The 17237-nt window shown below is 36.0% G+C and overlaps 1 protein-coding gene across 1 annotated transcript in view; it reads left to right on the top strand.

Annotated features, from left to right (window-relative positions):
• LOC106882591 (SH3 domain-binding protein 2) overlaps positions 1 to 7659 on the top strand; it is a 195475-nt gene extending 187816 nt beyond the window's left edge. Inside the window, exon 6 of the mRNA XM_052978388.1 lies at positions 7272 to 7659. Coding sequence (XP_052834348.1) covers positions 7272 to 7366 — 95 coding nt within the window. The 3' untranslated portion in view covers positions 7367 to 7659. The remainder of the gene's footprint in view (positions 1 to 7271) is intronic.
• The last annotated feature ends 9578 nt before the right edge of the window (positions 7660 to 17237 follow it).

Raw genomic sequence — 17237 nt, forward strand, 5'->3', positions numbered from 1 at the left:
ATATATATCAGTGTGCATACTCGACAGAGTGTTAGTACCTTGAGAGTAAAGTTGGACCTAAGAAGCATCAGTTGAGGTGTGCAAGAAAGACGATTTTACTGGTATGGTCATTTGGCGAGAATGTATGAGGATAGCTGTGTGAAAAAGTGCCACAGCCTAGTGGTTGAGGGTACCTGTGGAAGAGGTAGACCCGGGAAGACTTGGGATGAGGTGGTGAAGCACAACCTTCAAACATTAGGCCTCACCGAGGCAATGACTAGTGACCGAGACCTTTGGAAATATGCTGTGCATGAGAAGACCCAGCAAGACAAGTGAGACCTTAACCCGTGGCCTTTACCAGGGGTGTAGCCAGCCCACTTATACATCCTTTCCTTCTTTAGACACAAATCTCTGCTTGCGAAGACCTGTTGAGGCAAGTGAAATCAAAATCGAAATCAAACCAAATTCGACGACCGGCACTCATGCCAACCTTCCTTCATTGGACACTAAACTCTGCTTGCGAAGACCTGTTGGGGCAAGTGAAATCGAAATGGAACCAAATACGATGACTGGCACCCGTGCCAGTGGAGCGCTAACAGCACCATCGGAGCGGGATTACTGCCAGAGCAGCTGTCTGGCTTCCGTGCCAGTGGCACGTAAAAAGCACCATTTGAGTGTGGTCGTTACCAGTGTCGCCTTACTGGCACTTGTGCTGGTGGCATATGAACAAAACATTCGAGCGATGTTGTTACCACTGCCGGTGGACTAACTCCTGTGCAGGTGGCACGTAAAACACCATTTGAGCCTGGCTGTTGCCAGTACCGGAAGACTGACCCTCATGCCGGTAGCACGTAAAAGCATCCACTACGCGCTCAGAGTGGTTGGTGTTAGGAAAGGCATCCAGCTGTAGAAATTCTGCCAGTGCGGGTGGCACATAAAATACACCATTTTGAGCATGGCCATCACCAGTACCGCCTGACTGGCCTTCGTAGGATTTTCGAGTGAGATCGTTGCCAGTGCCCCTGGACTGGCTCTTGTGCGGGTGGCACATAAAATACACCATTTTGAGCGTGACCGTCGCCAGTACCGCCTGACTGGCTTTCGTAGGATTTTCGAGCGAGACCGTTGCCAGCACCCCTGGACTGGCTCTTGTGCGGGTGGCACAGAAAATACATCATTTTGAGTGTGGCCGTTGCCAGTACTAGCTGACTGGCCTTCCTGCGGGTGACACGTAAAAGCACCCACTACACTCTCTGAGTGGTTGGCGTTAGGAAGGGCATCCAGCTGTAGAAACTCTGCCAAATCAGATTGGAGCCTGGTGTTACCATCCGGTTTCACCAGTCCTCAGTCAAATCGTCCAACCCATGCTAGCATGGAAAGCGGACGTTAAACGATGATGATGATGATGATGACAAACACTCAGATACATGTATTTATGTATGTACTTGGCAAGATTTTTGATGTGAAATCATGTTGAAACAGATATTATGATTGACTCCTGTTTATGGAGTAAATAGGAGTAAACCTCTATGATATGGTGGGATAGACTCAAAGAATGGTTAGCTATGACCTCCATAGTCTTAACTATGTTTTCTCACTATGTTCACATCAACACAGTAACAAAAGCACCTCTATAAACAATATCTATGAAGAAGAAGCTAATACCATGGAGAGCATCCAGCAAATAGCTTACTCCATCCACCATTGTATTAATATAACAGTAGTTTATCTTAGTAAGCACACTAATTACAGACTACCTGTTTTAGACCCAGAACTGTGGTCCAAATCTTCCATTCACGCTATGCCTAACACATAGCTACAAATATCTGGTCCACTGGTACACAGCAATGCTAAGTTCAATATCCTAATAGTGGTCTTGATAAGTGTCATGAGAAACGTGTCCCACATGTGTGACCCAATGGAATTAGAGAGGCACATACAGCATTTCATCCACTTCATGCAGTTCTCTAGGTACAGACAAGGAGACATACAAAGATGCCATGGCAAAATTCAAGACCTTCATAGAGAATGATGACAGTGGTACCTGTCTGCCTTACAGGAGTAAATCATGGAATAGTATAGAAATGATTGAGAGAAAGATAGGTAACACCAACTCATGGTATGACAACCAAAAGTACCAGAATGTCATGTTCATCAATGCTATACCTGGAAGCAACCTAGCGTATCATTTTAGAAAAGCCTTAAATAAGATGAATCTACAGACTATGGTAGTATAAAAGCGAGGAACACCCATAAAATCCCTAATCTGTAGAACCTCCTGTACAGGTAAAAAACTGTATAGTATGTAGAGTATGCCCACAGATAAGTTGTAAAACTCGGAATGTAGTATAGTATAAAGTGTACAGTGGGATGGTGCAGAAATAGGACAATGATGTGCATTGGAGAGACAGTATGTAACATAGGTGAGAGGATGAGGGAACTAAAGGAGGAGAAAAGCTTGCCAGTGCTATATACCAACATGCTAAATTAGAGCATGTGGGCTCAGTAGATGTTCAGATCTTATTGACACATAGAACAGGCACAACATTCAGACAGATTATGGGATCCACACACATGGTAGAAAATAGACCAAGTCTCAGCAGAAAACATGAATGGAGTAATAACATCCCACCACTCCACCACACTATACAACTGGACAACTAAATACACTATAAGAAAAAATAAATAAAAGGCACAGGTACAAACAGTGTAATATACAAACCCATATACACACACATGCACATAGACATGCAGACACAGACATAAACACATGTGCAAATAGGGATACATACCACAGAAAGACAGAATGGAATAGACAGGACAAGACCAGAGAGAAGAGGATACACAAGGGACAGAAAGTCACCGAAGAGGTCACAGAATATGTGACAAAAGAACATTAACAAATAAACTAATAATAATAGTAATAATAATCATAGCAGTAATAATCTTATACAATTAGAAAACTATTATAAAATAACCATAGGATAACAAAAATGCCTAATTTAGAAGTAATGAAAACTGGTACAAATATCCACAAAACACAAGCTAAACAAAAAATCTGTTTTCTGTCTTTAAGGAAGTTAAAAAATACTAGAAAGAAGTCATAGTAGCTGACAACTATGAAGAAAAAGTAGGAAACAAGAAAAGCTATAAAACAACTGAAATCGAAACTAAAACTTGCACAACAAAGTATCATGATAAAATGATGACAAGAAAATCCTTTACATAGCAAATATTGCAATAAGCTAAACAGAAGAGAAATAAACAAAATAAAATCCCTACAATGGCTGAGAAGCTCAGGACTCAAAGCAGAGACTGAAGGATTTTTAATTACTGCACAAGATCAAAGCCTCCCCACCAGAAATCACCAGAAACACATAATAAAGAAAAATGCTAGTAACTGTAGAATATGTGGTGAGAATAGAAAAAAAGATGCTATAGACACACTCCAGAAAATGACAAAGCAACCATACTCTGGGATATACCAAATCACACAGATAGAGAAATCAAGGCTAATAGAACGGATATAGTTGCCAAAGATCACCAAGAAAAGAAATGCCTTCTAATTGATGTATCAATATCAACATATGACAATGTATCTCTAAAAGAAATGGAGAAACTCTCAAAATACAAAGATCTGGAAATAGAAGTAACTTGAATGTGGAGCCTAAAAACAGAAACAATCTCTATAATGATAGGTGCATTAGGTATGATTAAAAACCATTCAGACAAATACATAGTCAAAGCACCAAGACTTGCTACTAGACACCATGCATATCCTACGTAAAGCACTTTCAATGAAAATAAGAGCACCACAACAAACCACAGCACATACCCAAGGCACATAGAGCTGCGCTCGCTAGTGCAGTGAAAGCAGGTGATAAAAATAAAACTACTGAATAATAATAATAAAGTGAAGATCAAATACATATTGTGTATTTATTGGCAAAAGATGACCATCCTTAAATATAATATATATATATATATATATATATATATATATATATACACCTTAAAGTATAATGGACTTGTAAAACAAACTTAGCTCTTCAGGCTTAGGCCTTTAAATGGAGAAAGCTCAAGATGGCTACTGGAGACTAGGCTGCTAGTCAAAGCAGATCACATGTTGATATTAGTAGCCATATAATTATAATAGTGACATCAAATAGAGATAGAAATTCTTATTTCTAGGACTGCATGGTTGGATGGATGTTGATGGCTCCTCATTGTCTAAATATGAAGAGAAAGTTACAACTGACATCAGTTGCTAATATGTAGGGGGTGTACTTATTGCATAAACACATGAATGTGCATATCTGGTGCATGTTTGTTTGCTGTGTGTGTGCGTGAGCTGGCAGCTTTATCTTATTGGTGGGTATGTACATGTGTGCTTAGGTGCGTGTATCTAGTGTGTGTGTACATATGGGTGTGAGTGTGTACGTGTCAGTGTATGTGCATCTATACATGTACATTGGTATCTGATGTGTGTATACATGTGTGTGTGTGCAGGTATGTGCACATATACATGTACATTAATGTGTGTATCATGGGTGCAAACATGCCAACAAGTCAGCTATGCATGCATATGCATATCTCTGTATTTGCATGTGTATGTATGTGTGCACATGTATCTGCATGAACAGGTACAGGTATGTTGACATCTGTTGTGTGTGTATATGAATACTTCTGGTGTTTATGTATTTATGCATGTGTGAACATATGGGACTGGTGTGTCAGTATGTGTGGGTAGTGATGTGCTGATGTGTTGTATTTGGTGCCACACAGTGGTAACAGCATCATTGAACAGATAATCAGATATGTTGGATTAAAATTTGGATTTTCTTGGGGAAGGAAGAAAGAAAGGAAATCAATATACATATACATGTATGTATATATACACACACATATATATATAAAGACAATTATGGATAATTACAGAAAAGAATGAACCAATCAGTCTGTGGTTTGTGTGGGCAGTGGAGGTTAAGTGCTCTGCCCTTACTTATGAGGCAACCAGGTCTAAGGTTGTATATCTGAGTTGTTAGCAGTCAATGACTTGGAGTTCACCAGGAGGATGTACCGCTGAGGACAACAGTAAGACTGTTTGTTTTTCCTGCTAATGGTTACTGTAGATCAATGGGGAATAAGCAGTCTTTTGTGAAGGCACTGCTGGCAATTTCGGATTCTGGGTGAGTAAAGTGAAGCCTTGATGATACTCCATTTAATGTTAGGGGAATCATTCTGGAGACTGTACAGTCTTCAGATAAAGAGGGACAAGGAGGTAGAGTTTTTCCTATCACTTCATTTGTGAGAATACACATGCTGTGTGTGTATATTGTCTCTTGAAATCATTGACCACCAAGTCAGTGTAGTGCCTTGTGATACTGTTGGATGGTGTGAGAGTGGGCTTGTAGACTACAGCCTTTCAGGAAGGTTTCTTCCAGATGGTGGCTGGTAAGGTTTTCATTGCAGCTTGGGTTTGGAGACTGTGTGTTTGTATCATGTGATATTAGAAGTGATGTTGTTTAAACAAGAGTAGTTTTCTTTGATGTTGTATGAGTTGAAAAGCTTATAGCGCTAATAGCTTCTTACAAAATGCTTCTTGATCAACAAGAAGGTCCTAGCTATGCTGGTTAAAACTTCTAGGTTACATAGGGGGTCGAACCAGGTTATCTTTCTCTTTCTGATTGTCTTCAGATGTGGGGCTGTTGGGTCCTCTATATATATATCAACTTCTCAGTGCATCTGCTCCTTGCTAATTCCTCATTTTTATGAGGGGCAGCTCTGTTGAAGATCTATATCTACTGAAAGTTTATGTATATATGTTTTTATTGATTTCTTTTCTTTCTTTCTTTCCCCAGTACCACCAAATCTTAATCTAACAACAAATCTGGTTACTCCCATCAATGACAATGTTGTCACTACATAGCACCAAATACAAAACATCATTACACACACATACTCACACACCAGTCCTATATACTAGATATGCTCACACATGCTTAAATACCACAGGTATGCATATACATATGCATACCAAATACATATGCATATACACAAAAGATACTAATGCACATGTATACGCACACATTCTTCCCATACAAAATGTACACACGCACGTCAGATATCAATATACATGTATACACACACAATTAATTGTTTTTTGTCTAGTTGCTGTATTGCCAGTTAGCATTTAAAAATTTAGTCTTTATTCATGTACACATTTTTTTCTATTCTGTGTATATTATCTTTTGTACAAGTTTACCTACATTCTTTATTCCTATTAACAGCATTTCAGCCCTTCAATTTTCTGCAGATATCTTTCTGCATAATACTTCATTCTAGGCCTACATTCAATTTTAATGCATACTTTCCAAGGTGACTTATCTTTGCCAGTATTATGCCAGTATTATGCATACATAACACATTGTTCTTTTGCTTTATAATGATTATTGCTACCAATTTTTGGCATGAATATTTCCATTTAAGAACATTTGTCTTTTTCTGCATTCTTTAGCTTCAAACCTGCACATACATTTTTCTATTGTTTTTGTCCACTTGTCTTCCAATGAACTCACTGGCAGGGGAATACCTGTAGGTATGGTTAGCATTTGAAACCACGTCAGTCTTGTAATGGATGATATCCATGACATATCGGGTGATGCTAACCTACATTTCAGTCAATCATATTTCAGATGCATCTGCATGAATGCATGATTTGAATGGAAATTTCCACACAGTTTCCCACCAAAATATGGTCATGAATGAAGATACATGAGACATGCCAGGCAGAATTTCAAGAGAAGGTAGAGGATTCAAGAGGAGAGCAGATGTCTTCTTGATCAAACTATGCAAATCTTATGCTGAAAAAACTCTCTCGCCAGACATAACATTCTCATTTCTTGCCATACATAATATTCTCCTCACCTCTCATCAAACATAACATTTTCTCCTCTCACACACTAGCTGCTGGCTATCAGCATAACAGCCTTTGGCAAGTAACCCTTGTAATATCAATATGGAAACAAATATGATTCATTAAAACTAAATATCATTGATTGGTTTTATGTGGGAGAATCACATGGCCAGACCAAATAATACAGCTCCCAACCACCCACTACCACAGTTTTAACAATATTTACAATTGTCTATGTTGTAGACATTTTCTAGGCCTGTTTCATTCTCAATATTAACTGTGTCTTCCTGATAAAACATATTCTATAAACTATCCATTGCAGTCCATAATTTTTTCTAGCTATTTTGGTTTTCATCTATATGATTTTATTTTCTAGATGGTGATTCAGATAATGAAAGTGAAACATCCAGACCACTTCCTGAAATCCCTTCTCAGAGTTGTATTTTTTATTTTTTCTTATATTTTCTTTGACATATAATTTATCAATTATTTAGCAAAACATTGTTGTAACTTTTAAAATGTTTCAAATATTTAAACATACACCAGAACTTGTTATACAAAAAATTATCATGGAAGATAAAGGATTACTACTATTTGCTCATAAACAATATTTAGTATTATATTTTATATTTAATTTAAAGTGTTTATTTAAATCATATCTTTCTGACCCAACCTATTTTTTACATAATAAAATATAAGTTTCTAAATAGTCAAACATTACTGAATAATGTTTGATCATTTAGAGATTTGAGTTATGCTGTAAATTTCTTAATTGTTACTTTACTTTCCTTTTTTTTAGGCCAAAGGCAGACCTGCCTTCTTTGAAAAATCTAATTTTTTCGATAGTTAGCAATTTGATGATGAATAATATATCTGACCTCCTTAGTTCCAAAAATTCTTTATTATTAAAAAGTTTGTTCAAGAGTTTTTTTCTTAAACATGTAACAATAGGATAAAGTGAAATGATCATTATATGAAAACAAACTAGTTAAAGATAGAGCTATTTGTTAACTATTTCAGCTATTTGTTAAAGATAGAGCTATTTGTTAACACCTGAACATGACACATTCTCTTCAAATCTCTCAGAAAGTCATATTTCATCATATCTATTTTTTCCACCATAGTTCAAATTTGTTGATATTTTAAAAATCCTTTATTTCATTTTACTTTCTAGGAAATTGAGCTTATTTTTTGCTATAGAACAACTATAGAATTTTTCCCATACAATGTAATTATTTCCTGTAGCTAGTTTTTAAAATGTTTCTTCACTCAATAATATTTAGTAGAAAAACACAGATAATCTAATTTAATTTCGGTTTTGGATTTGGTTTGCTAAATTCTTAATGTGAGTTCGTGTGTTGAAGCATATTCTGTTGTGTCTAATGATAAGCCAGAAGACGCAACAAAAATTTTAGAAAAATAAAAAAGAAATAAGTAGAAATTTTACTGGTGAGTGTGTTAAATTATAAGGCACCAAAAGAGAATGACTTTCCAGAAACAACAGAATCTAATTTTAAGTATTTATGAATGTAAAAACATTATATAGTCTGATTAGCTTGATATTTATGTATTTTATACTCTTACATATTTTAATTTATTACTTTCAGGAAAAACGCTACTTTCAAACATTAGTATTGACTCTGCCCTTATTCCTCCTCTACCTTTCATTAGTATGTTGTTGTTTTTGTTGGTTTCGTATTAACCTTTCGCTTTAAATTGCTTACTCTTTAGTATTCATTCTTTTATTTTTTTTAAAATTGTAATGAGTAGTTTGTTGTTTTGACTATTTATTAACTCTATACTTTAAAACTCAATCATTATTGAAATGCACACATCTGACAAATACATTTGTAAGCTTGAAGCAAATAGTTTAATGACAAGAATAGACAATTTAAAGTATAGAGTTAATAAGTGTTCTTGTCATTAAACTATCTGCTTCCCAGCTTACAAATGTATTTGTCAGATGTGTGCATTTCAATAATGATTGAGTTTTAAACATTTTTATACTACTTATACTGTGTTTTGCTTCCTAAGCCAATGTTATTGCTCTTTACTTATATTATAGATCCCTGCTTTGCTCTGTTTTTCCTTTGTATGAAAATATTTACTGATTGATTTATATAACTAATAACATATATAATGTATTATAAGCACCATATCTGTTAGTTATGTCAGTCAACCAGTTGAAGGGTCCATAATTCTTATCCTATGACTGTTTCTTTTGAAATGATATTTAACTTTCAATGATTCAGTCCACTTAAATGCATCCGTTTTAACATGTTTGCATAAGTCCTTGCATAGGTTAAACACAACATTCTTCCACTTGTTGCATTCCTTTGTCAGCACTTTTGTGAGGTTGACCTTCCTGAGATCACTTCTGCTCATGTCTTCTTTAGTTTCCTCCTCCATTGGTTTCTTCCACATGAATTTTTTGGCACTTCATGCACTTTTCATCTTCTTACCCATCATATGTTCATATTGACATAGTCATTGCTCTTGTACCCTATATTTGATTCCTCTTATACCTACTTTTTTCTCAGTTCATCTGTACCTTGTCATTCGATTATACTAATATTGCACATCCAAAGGATCATTCATATTTGCTTTGTTTCTTTTCTAACTTTTAGACATGTTCTGCATTCAGTACCTACATCTTAGTATGCAGCATCATAGATCATGCACTTGCATCATACAATTTACTCTTCACTTAGAGAATCCTCTCGTTAACAGAGAGATATTAGCTGCCTGAATTCTTTCCACCCTATTCAAATTCTGGCAACTATGCTTTCTAAACACTCTCCCCTACTGCTGTTTGGGTCACCTAGATAATAGAAGGTATGAAGTACTTCTGTAGAGCTTTCTGAACTTTGCAAAAAATTTATTTTCCTGATACTTTGTGGGTTCACCACTCCTCTACAATTAATGCAGGAAAATTATGTATTCACTGCCAGCCTATCTTTGTTTCCACTTATTTTCTTGTGCACCCATAGATCACAGAGTACACAGTATGGAATTTCTACTTATTCATTATCAGTGAAAATAAAATCTTAGTACTGTATGCAGAAAAGAAATTATTTGAGTGAGAAATATTTTGTTTTTGGTTTTTGGTTCAAATATATCTTTTGATTTATCATTCCCTTGGATGATTATATAGCTTACCACACACCCTGTTGCCCATCCATCTCATCTATCCACCTTTATTCTTCCACTAGATATATGTATAAGAGACATCATTGGTCCTCCTCATCCCTCTGGCTCCCTCACCCATCACTAGGCATATGTGTTGGAGACAGCAGTGGTCCATCCTCATCCCTTCACCAGGCCAATATATAAGAGATTGCTTTTAGTCATTCCTATACCTCTGATTGTTTCATCCATCTTTACCTTTGTCCATTTTTGCTGTTCTAAATAACTTTGCCCACTTACATCATACTGCTCCATTCTTTCTTTCATCCTGGCCTTTCTGATGTCATCATTCTCTTGGTACTTACATGTTCCCTGCACCCACTTTTGGCCTCACTGCTAGTATTGCTCCCACCTGTTTCTCATCTCTGGTCTATATGTCTAGGCTCTAAATACATTCTAGATTGTACTGTGTACAAGACATCACCCTTCCTATATCGGTACCACCCAATAACTTGTGCACCTTCAAGGTATTAGGTGAGTGAGACGTTCTTCTTAGTGCAGGTACCACAAAATGCACCCACTATGTCTTGTAAAGGGGTTGGCAAACTGAGCAGAAAATATGTAAGGTTCTGAAGTCCCTTTATTCAATCTCTCTTGTGTTTGTACTATGGAAAATGGAGCCAGTACACTCTGTAAAGTGGTTGGTGATGGAAAATGCATCCAACCATAAAAACTGAGCAAAATGACATGTACAGCCATAAGTCTATGAAAGACAACTCAAACTATTAATGACCCATGCAATTCATACCAGCTTGGAAAGCTGAAATAAAAATGTTGAGTATGATGGCTAGCTTATTATTTCTATTCATACTGCTTCCTATTAACTATTTTGTTTTGTTACTAGAAGTAGATTGGTGATATTGTTAAATGCCTTATGATATCAATTTCTGAACATTTTAAATGATTAATTATGATGGGGTTGATTTTGGCTTTCATCCTTCTTGGTTTGAATAGTTTATTACCAAAAATACTGAAATTAATTTAATAACCATGTTTCTTCTTTACAAATTTGATGTTGTTCTGCTTCTTTGAAACATTTCTTAATGCAAAAAATTTATTTTTAGAGAGTATAAATTTCATTTAATTATTTATTGGTGAACTGTAAACCCAGTGATAATATTGGTTTTAAATTTTGACACAAATTGACCTTAGTGTTCAGTTGATATTTATTTTATCAACCCTGAAAGGATGTAAGACAAAGTCGACTTCAGTGTAATTTGAACTCAGAAAATAAAGATGGATGAAATGCCACTAAGCATTTAGCCCTGTGTGCTAATGATTCTGTCAGCCCGCAGCTTTAAATTTGATGATAATACTGTTACTTTATCCATGTTTTCTCTGACCCATCTTTTATTAATTTTATGACATTTTCTGTAATCTGCTTTTTCATTTGTCTGAGGAAATGGTGCAGTTCCTCCTAGTTTGGTTAAGTCTGCGAGATTGACATCCAGTTAAAAATGTAGGTAGGAAGAAAATCACAGAATATTTCTAGTAATTCTTGGAACTTCAGATAAACAGCTAATTAGATAAGTTGTTGGACTGCCTTGTTGAACTGCCACTGCAGTGGCCTTGAGTTCAAATCTGTTGCAAATATTTTGGATGCTTTTTTTATGTTGCAAAGCATTTTGCACTAACTTTACAACATCATTGCTAGATAATGTGAGGTTCTACTATCTCTCATACCCTTGTCATCTGAAAAGCAGATTTTTTATAAAAATGTTAGACTCAGAGAAAAATTCATATTTGTTTCCAAATATAGCTCTTGATTCCATTGTGCTAAGTGGTTCTCAGTTTAATCTCTGTATGGATCACTACTTTATTATAGAGAAACTGAGTTGGAAAAAATTGTTCTGCCTGGAAACATTTTTAAATAGTTGCAGCAAGATGTAGACAAGATCACAAGTGTCTTATAAACTTATAAACCTCTAATTTTGTGCTGACTTAATAAGATGCAAATTCAGAGTCTATTTTATTACTATTTTTCTTTTACTAGTTTCACTCATTAAACTGCAGCCTTTAGAAGTTCTTAAACCGTTATATGAATTCCAGCGTATTTCCATTTTGAAATTTATGTTATTAATCTCTTTTTTTTCAAGCCACTAAGGTACAAGGTATAAAACCACCAGTTTTTAAACCAGTGAAAATATAAAGCTGGCACAAATACACATACTCAATGCATATATAATGCAGACATGCACACATACACATGCACAGATACAAACACACATACATTCACACACATACACACATGTGCACAAATGAAAGTAAATAACGTTGTATATATGAGTAGAGTTGATTCAGTCTATTGTTACTCAGAGTTTCACAGACACATATATGAATTGTAATAGATGTCATCCACTAAAATTATAGCCTCTTGCCAGCCATAATTAGAAACCTTCTTGCTTGTATAAGTTGGAGGATCCCTGAGCTATTCACGGGCAGAGGTCTTCGATAGAACAGCACCCTGTTATAATGATAACTAGCTAGGAGCAGCTTAAGTAGCAAACTAGTCTACATGAATAGAATCTTATCCACCCCACAATTGAGTAGAATCAAGAAAATACATAGCTAAGAATTCCCTAGCTTTAATAAGCCATAATTTCCTACAAATACTATAAGCTTTTCCACTCACACCATGTTAAGACTAGCTATTCATGTATTTACAACATTGCCTCCCAAATCAAATACTGCAACTGCAAATGCTCTAAAGCTGATGTATACTTACTAAAATCTCTCTGTTTTTGCACTGCTTCTTGGAAATGGTGTGCTGAGAAACCATGACATTCCAAGAGAATATTAAATAGAATTATGTGAGGTTAACTATAAACATTTTCAAGGTTGTTTTGTTCAGCATCTTCAGTCATTCTGATGAAAGAACAGGGAAAATGCTACATCTCTGTCACATATCAGCTGGATACTTAAGGATAAGATACTGGTATGCTCTCCAGTAACATGGAGTATTATGAATAGGCCACTCTATACATTAACTGGTCACCCTGAAAAGTTCTAGGTCTCAAAGCAGCCTGAGTATCTCTTAACTGGAAAACAATGATATTGTTTAATTGCTGCTACTAGAGGATGGTACTTCTGGAATTTTTTGGTCACTCTAAAGCCACAACCCACAACGAATCAGTTTTAGACAGTTTCAACCAGCTTGAAGATGATAGATTTGAACTTAGTTGCCTCTTTCAACACCACAGCACCCTGAGCAACATAAGCTTTACTGTCTACAAATTTGTAACAAATTTTATCATTTAACCAACCTTAACCAATGAGAGTCAGCCGTCCAAAGTAATATATGGAGCTGATATCTTCTGTTATTATTTACAATATTGTCTGGCTGATCATATGCATATACCTAAAGTATGTTTCTGTTAAACTCTGGGTAACAATGGAGTGAATTACAAAATCCTTATGTGCTTCCTCCATGCTAACATTCATTTCTTACTCAAGAAATGAGTGCTAGGATAGAAAAAGCACATAAGTAGCACATTGTCATTAGTAAGGTCACAGAGTGTGATGAATCAAGAACTGTTTTCCTATAAAATGAACATGCTAGTGAAACTTTACATTGATAATGAAAAGGCAGTATCTTATTTGAGTAGTATTCCTTTATTCCTTTATGTGTTCCAGCCCAAGGCTGTGACCATGCTTGGGCACTGCCATTAGTATAAGTAAAAAAAAATAATGCTTTCTTTCAAATGTTTTAAAATATGTTACATTTTTTATATCTTTTCATTTAAATACAAATGGATAATATTGGTTTTGTTATTCTGATTCAACAGAACGTAAGGTAAGATTTAATTTCATTACTTTTTATTTGACTTTATGTAAATACAATATCATTTTGCTCATTACAAAGTTGTCTGTGTAGTATATAAATATTGAATTTTTTTAATATTTCTACTAGAGCTCATTAACTTAGTAATAGTAATGGAGGTATCTAAAATAAATAATTTAAATGAGTTTCTTTGGTTCAACAACACTAGTGAAATGTGTTCCCTCAATATATAAGAGTTAGAATATCTTTGTGTATGTCATATATTTTTTGAAATATTTTATCTGATGTGAATTGTAGATTGATTCACTGATCCTTGAGAACCAAACATCTGATGAGGCTATTGCTCACAATTTTAAGACCAAAGAAGGCACTTTGTTTTGTGTTTATTACCATAGACATTTTCTTTCATAACTTTAACTCAAAAATAGCTGATGGTGACTTGAAGATAAACAGTGTTTCTTGACAATTTTAAACAAATGAAAGTCTTCTGGTGTATTCAATCAGTAAAATCCACATTTTGCTAAGAGTACTCTTACTATGAAATATGAAAACAATGAGTATATGTTAGTACATTGTTGAGACTTCATACAAGATGTAATAACTAGAAAAACCTATTTGATATTTGAAAAAATATGAAAGTATAATTCCTTGTTTAATAAACAGATCTACTTAAGTTTTTCTTCTTATGTTTTTTTTCTTTTTAAAGCAGAAGGCAAAAGCTAACTTGTAAGTATATTATATAGATTCAAATAAATTTTATAGTTTTACATTATCTATATTACTCACTTTATTTCAAACTTCTTCAAGAAGTGTTTAACTATTAACTTAACTTTGGTTGATCTTCAGTTTCATGCATGTTTCTGTCAATAATACCAATGTAGCTGAGTGATCCTCATCTTCTGTTAGGGTGTAGATGTATCCCACATACTACATATGACATGGCCTGGTGCTCAGCTCAATAGCAGTGATCAGCAAAGCCACTGACATGGGTTTTGTGCTCAATCATTTGAACTCATGAGAAAACTGATGTATGTACTATCAGGCTTTGTTGAAACGTCTTCATAATCTAGATTTTGGCCATATAGAGAAGAATGCTCTCTACTTATACCCTGAAGAAGGCTAGCCTTATTGAATTTGAAATACATAACTAACAAACATTTTGGTGCTTGATATTTTGGGGATATTTTTTGCATGTCATACAGTCTTTGTAACTGTCAGCAACATATTTGGAATTACTGACTTCCTTGAGTTGAGTGCTATCATTGGAACAAATCAGCAATTGACTTTCATCTTCATTCATGATCATATTCTCAATTTTTTTGCACTGATAAACAAACAACCTGTGACTACAGTATTTCCAAGGGGTATTAACAAGCCTTGCACAGCACACAATTGATGATTTGCGAGTACAAAATGATTAGTATAAGCAAAGTCAGGGAGTTCTCTCTCTCTCGGCCTCACTCTGTCTGTCTGTCTCTCTTTCAATTACCACTTGCTTCACCAAGACTTCTTCCACCACCACCACCACCCCATATAAGCTAACGCACGCACTCAGATTCCTCTACTCGATTTTTAATACCCCTGCCAAAGGATATAAATCTCAGAAGATGCTCAGATAAGAAGTTTTGTCTTTTCAACCTCATTCATCTACTCTTCTATTTCTGCGCAGATCATAAACTCCTTATTTAGTTCCTTTCATTATTCTGTTTATTTCATTACCATGTAAACATGTAAATATAGTTTCAATAGTTTCGTCTTCCTCGTTGTTGCCTTAAGATAACCTTAGTTCACGCATTTCCTGAAGCGTAACATATACATTTATTCACGTTTATCACACAGTCACTTATTTCTATAATTTTGTCATAGATTGGCTGACCAAAAACTCTAAGATTTTTCAGTTCTATTTTACTATTATCGACATTTGCTGTTTCATTAAATTATGCTACCCAAATCTCCAAAGAATGTTTTTTTCCCTTGTGTTCCGACCACTCTAACTCTGGCACCCCCTCTCTCTCTCTCTCTCTGCCTCACTCTGTCTCTTTCTCTTTCTCTCTCTCTGCCTCACTCTGTCTGTCTCACTTTTGATTACCACTTGCTTTGCCAAGACTTCCTCCACTCCCACCCCCACCCTATATAAACTAGCGCATGCACTTGGATTCCCCTACTCGATTTTAATACCTCTGCCGAAAGAATAAGTATCCAGAAGATGCTCTCATCTAAATTTGCTAGTTTGCAGTATGCCTGCCCTCCCATCCCCTCCACCTGTACCGGAAGTTCCTATCCTCTGTCATCCTTTGGTTGTCTCCCATGAACACTTCTAAAGGCTTTACGCCATCCCCACCCCTACTTAGGGTTTATCTCCTATGTAAGGTAGTGATCATATAGTGCATAAATATGATGGTGTAATGTATACAGGTTGAATCGAAGGCTATTGTTTGTTTATGAACTCCGCCAAATGCGAGCTTTCTTTTCAGATACATGACGCTGTTGTCTCCAAACCCAGGTTCTCACAGGCCCACACCTCCTACACCCTCAGGGTTGGCACTCTCAACGTCGGCACACTGAGAAGTAGATCTGGTGAGATTGTTCAGATGATTGAATGGAGATGTGTCGATTTGTGCTCCTCCGGGAAGTAAGGTGGAGAGGAGGTTCCGCTAGGTTCCTCACAGGCAAAGAACACAGGTACAAGATTTTCTGGGCAGGGAACACTGACGGGGTCGGGGCATGGGTATACTTCTTGCAGAGAAATGAGTTGATAAGGTAATCGAGGTAGTCAGAGTATGTGACAGAATACTTAAGATTAGATTTGTGCTTCATCAAGGGTTAGCAACCATTATCTCGGTCTATGCTCCTCAGCTGGGGCTACCTGATGGACAGAAAGACCAATTTTATGACACCCTCTTGCAGACCACCATGTTGACGAATGACAGGGACCTTCTCTTTGTGGCTGGTGACTTCAATGGACATGTTGGACAACATGCAGAGGGCTTCCATGGTGTACATGAAGGCTATGGTTTTGGTCCTGCAATGAGGAGGGAACCAGGCTGCTGGAGTTCTGTGATGCAAATGACCTTATGGTCTGCAATACTAACTTCAGGAAGCCTGCCAGTCACCTAGTCACCTACCATTCTGGCAGACACACTAGCCAAATTGACTACATCCTCGCCAGAAAAAGGGAAAGATGGCTGTTTATTTTTAGAGAGTATAAATTTCATTTAATTATTTATTGGTGAACTGTAAACCCAGTGATAATATTGGTTTTAAATTTTGACACAAATTGACCTTAGTGTTCAGTTGATATTTATTTTATCAACCCTGAAAGGATGTAAGACAAAGTCGACTTCAGTGTAATTTGAACTCAGAAAATAAAGATGG

Source organism: Octopus bimaculoides, chromosome 2 (genome assembly GCF_001194135.2).
Source record: "Octopus bimaculoides isolate UCB-OBI-ISO-001 chromosome 2, ASM119413v2, whole genome shotgun sequence".
NCBI lineage: Eukaryota > Metazoa > Mollusca > Cephalopoda > Octopoda > Octopodidae > Octopus > Octopus bimaculoides.